The following is an 8,535-nucleotide window of genomic DNA, read 5'->3' as shown; positions in this document are numbered from 1 at the left end:
GGGAATATCTTGACAAGGACATAGCAGCGAAGTTGCCACCAATGACTTTGCAGTCAAAAAGTTTAAGTTATGAAAACGGCCTTTCGTAGAAAAAAAATGCAAGCTAAAATTGCATACCGTAGACTCAATGACCCTCTCAAGTATATAAATTTATTTTAGAGATAATATAGCTTTAATCCTTAAACATTCTCTCAATTATCACGGTAATCCTTAAATTATGACTTGATACCATTCAATCCTTATAGTTTATTAAATTTTGAAATTATAAGGATTCAATTGTTTCAAATAAAAAAACTATAAAGATATAGTTATTTCAAGTTAAGAAACTAAAAAGCAATTAATTGTTCTAATTTAAAGTTTAGGAAATGAGTCCATAATTAAAAAAAGGTTACAGTCTTACAGAACTAAAAGTTATATTTATTTATATATTTTAAACATTAAATCCTCTTAAGATAAGGCATGAACAATCATTTTTCATTTCATTTTGCCTTTGTTTATGTCTAGGGCTGTGTAAAAGTCCTCAAATCTGATCCAGTCTTATCTAACTTGAGACAAACTCGATCCTGATTTGTCCGGATAAAAATTAGTCATTTAGGATTAAAAATATCAAAAAGACCAAACTCTTTCTTAGAGTTAGACTAGACAAAAGATTATACATCTGAATCACTTAGTCTGGTCCAATCCTATAAATTTGTTTAATATAATTATAATTAATTTATTAATTATTATTACAATAAGTTAATTTATAATAATAATTAATATTTTTTGTGTTTTATACTTTTGAAGTCATGAATATTGAATAAAATTTTAACATAAACTAATCTCAATCTTTTCCTTTTATTGATGAAATTTATTATTAACTTGGTGTAATGAACTTTAGACATATTAAAAATTGTTTAATTCAAATAATTTGTATTGTAATTAAAATATTTTTTATTGTTGTTGAAGAGTGTTGTGAATTTATAATTGTTGTCGTTGCTTAACTTTATTCTTTTCATGGAAAGAATTGGATTTTGAGATAGACCAAAATCCTGTCACATCAGTCTTTTGTGCAGTTCTCACGTCCAATCTCTCAAAGATAAGAAATCTACGATAGAAAATGGAATGGTGGTGCAAACAATGTTTAACTCCTCGAGTGAAATAACGAGATAATTAGTGTTGAATTATAGTGACAGGCATATGATATATTTTGCGTCTCAAACCATGTGATATCAAAACCGATGTGTTTTTTCAATTTTTCTTTAGAGTATACCAAATGGGGCCATAAATGCCTTGCCTTCAAAGGGATTTTAAGCCAACATACTTCGACAAATGTAAGCAGTAAATTATTAGTAATTATGATCAAAATCTCAAAGTTACATCAGCAATTAGGGATACACGTGGAACATGGTGCAAATAAAAGAAAGCACCATCATTGAGACTGAAAGAAACTTTAAGGTTAAAAAAAAAATGCAGATGTACCAATTAAAGTGGGCATAAATGGTGAAAGCCCCATCACTTAAGCAAGTGGTTGAGGTTTCAAGTCTCACCTCTTGTGTATGTAGCACTTAGGAGATGTCTACTCTCTACCCTCAATACCTCAAGGAGGAAAATCCCTGCTGTCAGCAAGGTGGAAAGAACGCAGATGCACATTATAAATTGAGCTCCAAAATTGCCAAAACCTCATGATTCACCATCAACAGTTTCTGTTGATTCCTCGTGAACAGACTTCAGCAACAACTTTTTTTTTGTTCATGATTCACCATCAACAGTTTCTGTTGATTCCTCCTGAACAGATTTCAGCAACAACTTTTTTTTGTTCATACCATCCTGCTTCATCACTTTGGTAGGAGAGCTTGGTGGATTTCCTTCATGTTCCTGAATGTGACGCATAATTATTGCTTTTGCAGCAGCAAGAGAAGCGTAGAATTGTTCTTCATCAGGTGCCTTCTCAAAATTCAACATGTTATCCTTTCTTTCTATTTTCCTTCTTATGTGAATCTCATCCTTAACCATCTGGTTTTTTCGGAAAAGGAGGAAAATTCCATTATATTTGGATACATTCTCCATAAAATACAAGCAGGCCAGGTCAAGTGAAACATATAGAACACACAGCATTTTATCAATATCTTCCTTCATATTGATTTCACCATAAATTGTCCTCAGTGTTACCATTTATTTTAACTTTGATTTTTCTTGATATTCACCAAAATCGATGTTTATGTGATGAAGCAGGATCTGAGAGGAGACTAGATAAAAGAAAGAGAGGCATGAATATCTGAAAATCTGACAAGTTAACCAATGATATAGACTATAGTCCCCCATCACACTGAATGAGATTTATTGTCCACTCGAGATTCAACTTGATTTGTAGTACATGATAATGGATGCCTCCTTAAATGTGTGTGTAGCCTATAGTCCCCAGTGGTTGCAGGGCCTAACGCACGAATCTTTGGAGAAAACTAAAAACACTACCACCAAAGTGAAAATCTTAATAGCCTGTTTGGTTGGACTCCCTGCATCAATCCTGATGCATGCTCTCCATTCACGGAGTTTGGTTGGACAAAGCAAGGTAAAGGTCATTATAGGTTGTTTTTAAGATTCCCTCAGATGTGGTAATGGGGATTACATAACTATACCTATGTAATGGGGATTACGTAATGATAAAAGACCCTCATGCCCTTGCTTCATCTTCCCTCCCTCTCGTCACCAAAGTCATCCACCTTTAGCGACCATCGTCATCTACATTCAGATCTGTCTTCCCCATCTTCCTCCTCCTTCCTTCCTGACCATATCCTCACCAAACACCGCCTTATTTTTCTTCACTGTTCTCATCACTTTCATGCTCCTGGGCTGGGGGCAAGCTCTTTCAAGTTCTCCTAGGATACTAATGGCGACCCCTTCAAAGTTTGAACAAAGCACAGTTGCACCACCAGCTATGACCTCTTATTTGATACCACGTCATCATCTTCTTCTTCCTCATCATCTAGTTGATGCTACCTTCTTTGCAGCCTCCATTGATCTCATTGTCCACGCAGCACAAATCTCGTTTTGAAGGTTGATTTTTTTGGGCTTATATGTTGATTTTTCAATTTTGTCTTTTGGATTTGAAGGGCGATTGTATTGCAATGGTAAGAAAGGGAAAGAAATTTTTCATGGTACTTGGCCCTTGGAGGCCAACCATGGTGTGATCGGAAGGGTTGAAGAAGAGGAAAGATTCCCCCCACCCCTAATAAGGGTAGTTGTGTCTTTTTATTTTTACCTTAATTTAATAAAATATAAATATTAAGTTTGATTCCCATCTTCTTAAATACTGTACTAAACAAACGGGCACTAAAATTTCGCACCTATGCTTATGTCTATAGTGGTTTTTCACTGCTTAGTAGAACTCTCATTCCAATGTCTAGCTGCATTGAGATTGCCCAGGACCAAAGGAACTTGAGGAAGAATTAGTTCCAACAACTGCTTAGATTAAGAAAGAATTGATCACTAAATATGCCACAAGGACACTGAATCAAAAACTCTTCGTTTTGTGCTCTCCACAAATATTAAGCTGCATTCAATGCTTGATGGATGTCATCAGTACTAGAGATAAAGATGTCCACCATAGACCATACTAGGAGACAGAAAGCAAAATGGCTGGATTTTAAAATTTTGAATTTTTAATTAAAGATTTAGCAAAATGGTAGGATTCAAGTTTTTTCTTTGCTGTATAGCTTTCAATAGATTGAGTGGACAAAACAGATACAAGAATTTCTCCATCAACCCCAGGCAAGCTTCAAATTCCATCTTTTTTTAAATAGTTTCTAAAACTATGTCATGTAAGACACTGCATATGACAACCCTAAGCGAGGAATATATCATGCTGTTCTAAAGACAAGATAAAGTATTGTCATACAGAAATTTCTGACTTCATAGGCCAACATATTGACAAACAAGCATAAACTACTTCTATGCCTTATGCAAGTCATCAATTCCATCTTCTCATATTTTCATACACTTCCACAATTGACTATTTAACCTACAAATAAGGAAAAAAGGACAAGGGACATGGAGAATTCCTAAAGTTTCTCACAACTCAATTGTACTCCGAAACATCTATTTTCACCAACATATCCCCCTCTAGTTCTAAATATAAGATTCCTTCCAGAGGTTCTTCATTGTCCTTAAGACTCTACAAAATGTACAAAGCATTTATGAAGTTTCTTCAGACACACCCCTCGTTGAAAAAAGGAGTTTGGACTTATAATGCAGAAAAAGAGAGCCTCACACCCCATTTAGTAACTCAAAATTAGGAACATCAACTAATTTTAACTCCTTTTTTTTTTTTAATCTATGTGATTTAGTTAAAAAGATCTTATAAATAAGAGAAGAGTCGTACAAGGAGATAGGTATATAATATATGAATTTTTTCATTTCCTCCAAGCCAAAGCATAACTTTGAGTACTACCAAGCTGCCCTTAAGTTCTAATCTAACATGCAAAACAATAGGTGTTGTTACAACCCGTGTCAATGATTAACAATCTCAAAAAGCGTCTTTACTCAATATCTATATGCAAATTTTCAGAACAGCTAACATCAGAAGCAACAAAAATGCAAATGCTAAGAAAACAAGAAGCAGCTTCGATCCCTACATTAGGCTTAGTTATATGAGATTAATACCACTAAGTTACATGCAAACAATACAACAACGATGATGATGACAAGTCTTATCCCACAATGTAAAATCAGCTACATGGATTACACATCAACATTGCACTCTATCGTCAATCAAGATTTTAGAAATATTATTAATTAAGAGGTCTCTAGAAATATTGTTAATTAAAAAGTCTCATTTAATAACTTCCATGCAAACAATAACAAAAAGAAATAAAAATTCATTGAATATAAGCTATTTCCAATTTCTTACCTGGAACAACCTTATGTCAAGCTTTGGAGGCCCCAATTGAGACACAGTCAAGGAGCCAAAGAAGTTGCCTAGTATTGCAGCATCAGACACAGCCAAACCTTGAATCAGACCTGAAACAAAACCACCTAAGAAACTGTCCCCAGCACCTGTCGGATCAACTTGATTAGCTGTAAATGGCGATATTTCCATGTCCCCATCTTTCCAATACACTCTACACCCTTCTTTTCCATGTGTCACCACAACACAGCAAAATTTCCTCATCTCCTCCAAATCAATGAACAATGCCTCATCAGCTGATGCTTTGAGGAACCCAATTCGTGGCAATAGGTGAAAGAAACCACTCTCCTTCAACGCAATAGGCTTCACAGTTCCATCAACAACATCGAATTTTCGAATCAGAGCCTGAACATCAACAAACACTTCGTCACAAATCTCAACCATTCTCTCCAGAGTCTCCGGCAATATTTCCCCACCAACGCCAACCGCCATTCCGAAATCCAAACTCGATTGCGGAAGGTCCAAAATCCTAATCGCATCGCAAGCACGGACCCGTTTCAGGACCCGATCCGAGTTCCCGGATGCATCGATATTCGAAGTGAAATGCGCATGAAAAACAGTGGTTTCGGCAGAGGGTATCACAATCGGAGGATGGTTTGTTACGTAAGCAAAATCCGGTCCTACCTTGGCAACCAGATGGTGTGAGATAGAGAAACTGTCAAGCACCGCGGAGATGAAGGTAGCGGCGCCACCGATAGCCTCTCCAACGACGGCGCCGTCACGCAGGATGACATCATGGCAGTAATTGCCCAATACAAGTGCCCGAAGATTGGAGTTTTGGGGGTCTTCGGAGTCTCTCAACATGAGAAACCTGGTGAAGAAGAAGGGTGAGGGATTTAGGGGGTAATGTGTGAGAGAGCGTGTTGGTCATGGATCAAGATTGAAGGTTCGTGGGAGTTCATGAAGGAAGATGAAAGAGGGAATATTGATGCGGGATTGGATTTGGAACACAGAAAGGAAGGACCTTTCCGTAACAGTATACGGCAAAAGCTCGAAGGCGAGACGGAACTGTGTGACATGCATTTTGGACAAGAGGACGCGCGCCGGCGAAGGAATTGATGTCGACACTTACCGGTAAGCCAATGTGTTTAAATTCAAATTTAAGGGATAATGAAATTTTAGTTCTTGAATTTGTTTAAGTTAAGCATTTCATCTTTCAAATTTAATTTTTATTGATTCATTTTTTTATATTTTCTTAAATTATTATGTAAATTTTTAATTTTTAAAATATTAATTCATCCTCAAAATAATTTAGTATGTAAAATTTATTTGTCATATATATGTGTGTATTTGTGTATATAATTAAATAAAAATAAATTAACATTCAAATTATTTTAATTTTTTATTCATATAATCCTTTATATTATGTTTTCTTTTATTTTTTAATTTTTAGAAACTATTTTTAATAATAATAATAATTATTATTTTCATTAATTTATATAATTATATCAATATTTTATTATTTATGTTAGTAAATTTTATCAACGTAACCTATCTTTTAAATAATAAGGATTAAATTAATAATCAAAATAAATATAAAGAATTAAATTAATAAAAATTAAATGTAAGAGATTAAATTAATAATTAAGATAAATTTAAAGGTTTAATAGTTACATTATTCTAAATTTAAGTACCAAAAAACACTTCTTAGAAAAATTTTTGAAAGGTTCTATGATCATTTTCATGAAAAATCAACAATCTCGTATCTAGAGTATTTATTCAAATTTTTAGGAAGAATGACAATTGAAAACTTTAAAACAACATCGATTAATGTAAAATTATTTTCAAAATTTAAATATCAAAATTTGAGTTGTAAATTTTAAAATATCTGAAATAAATAGGTTCTTGTTTTATTTAATATTGTTTTCAAGGTCTTTATTTATTATTCTCCCATTTGTTATTTTAATTAAAAGGAAATATTTATCAAAAAGTTATTTATTTGGAGCCACCTGTCAATTACTAAATGAAGGTATTTTGAGAAAGAAATTTAAATTTATAATATATTTATTAAAAGCAAAATGACAAATAAATCCCATTACAATATGTGAATGAGAAAATAGTACTCAGAGAAGAAGAAGATTCAGCATGAATGATCAAATAGGACTTCAATGAGTAAAAATTTTATTACATACTCAAAATCAATTTTAAGAAGTTTAGACCAACTATTAAACTGACGCCTAATTTAATGATCAAACCGTAGTCCAATCAATAATGAATAAATTAATATATTTTAAATAATATATATTTAAGATAAAAGGAATTAATTATATATAATAATAAAAATGAATTTTTTAATTTCATACAAAATAATATATAATAAAAAAGTAATACCAATCAACATTCTATCATTTTCATCCAAAATATATATATATATATATTTATTTCATAATTTATAACTTTAAAATATAAACGTATTACATATTTGTTCATTTTTCTTCACTTCCCAATTCTTATTAGGTACAGGTATATATACTTGTAGTTTAAAAATATGAATCAAAATTTAAAATTTAAAAATTCAAAAATAATATTAATGGTTTTACTTGTTTTGACGAATTTAAGACCAATTCTTAACCGATTCTCAAATGGACTGGGCTTCTTGTGTGACAGGGTCGGACTTGAAATCGGTTCGGTTCTTATGCTAAAAATATATATATCTAGATGGAATTATTTTTGACTTCTCCACAATTCTCTCTCACACTCGCTCACAATCTCTTGCAATTTATACACACCACACTTGTTGCTTTTGTTTCTCCACGCTCCCCTGTAATGAAGTTTTTCTTTCAAGTTCTTTTAATGTAATCTTTACTATCCTAATTATAGAATAAAGTTCACTGCTTGATACAATGGTGGAGCTAGTACCCAAAATCAGGGGTGCGATATTTTAATTTTAAATAAAATTAATATTTTGTAAAAATAAACATTTAAATAATTAAAAATAATAATTATACTAGAATTAAAATTGTAATAAATATATAAGTATATTGATAATTTTTTTATAAAATTATGTTAAACATGTTAATATTATCCTTTTTATGTAAATATGTTTTTCATATTTATCATGATTATTAAGATATCACATATCTAATAATTTTTTGAGCTCGAATATTTTTTATTTAATCCACAAGGTGCAAAATATTAAAAGTAGGGGATGTAAAGTTGTAAAATTTACATGCCATACTTATAATTTTTTTCAAAGTGAAGGAGTACATTTGTCTACCCTCACTACACTCACTACAACGTGGCTCAGCCGCTAACTTCATGCTTCTTAGAAAAATGATAATTGATATCTTTAATCTCAAAAAAAAGTAACTTTTCAATGTTGCCCTTGAATGAAATTAATATCCACAATAAAATGCTCAATTGAATGAGTCATGAAATAACAACAACAACTTAGTTTCTACGAAAATATATTGATGTGATTGTGTATGGTGATTTACCTGATATTCAAGTTGTCATCCTAGGTACTATTTGATATGACATCTTGCATGGCACTAAGTCCAAGATGGAAACATGTGCGGCAATCATGTCTTAGATGGCATGTCATGTGATCAAGTTACCAAAACCAAGTCACTTAAATGAAGAAAAGCCTA

General features: G+C 32.3%; 1 protein-coding gene across 2 annotated transcripts; it reads right to left on the bottom strand.

Annotated features, from left to right (window-relative positions):
- Positions 1-1,314: 1,314 nt before the first annotated feature.
- Positions 1,315-6,004, bottom strand: LOC129303639 (inositol 3-kinase-like). Of its 2 annotated transcripts, none has more exons than XM_054943080.1 (2): positions 4,889-6,004; positions 1,315-1,857 (listed from the first exon to the last, which is right to left on the bottom strand). In XM_054943080.1, the coding sequence occupies exons 1-2, from the start codon at positions 5,747-5,749 to the stop codon at positions 1,732-1,734; spliced, it is 987 nt and encodes a 328-aa protein (XP_054799055.1). In that variant the 5' UTR covers positions 5,750-6,004; the 3' UTR covers positions 1,315-1,731. The 2 variants fall into 2 exon arrangements, with proteins under 2 accessions (XP_054799055.1, XP_054799054.1); XM_054943079.1 differs by having other exon boundaries at positions 1,315-1,995; positions 4,889-6,000.
- Between the last annotated feature and the right edge of the window lie 2,531 nt (positions 6,005-8,535).

This window comes from Prosopis cineraria, unplaced genomic scaffold (genome assembly GCF_029017545.1).
Source record: "Prosopis cineraria cultivar Desert tree isolate PC_DT_omini unplaced genomic scaffold, ASM2901754v1 PC2, whole genome shotgun sequence".
Taxonomy (NCBI): domain Eukaryota; kingdom Viridiplantae; phylum Streptophyta; class Magnoliopsida; order Fabales; family Fabaceae; genus Prosopis; species Prosopis cineraria.
The sequence above is the reverse complement of the archived record's forward strand: the minus strand, read 5'-3'. Positions and strand labels throughout refer to the sequence as shown.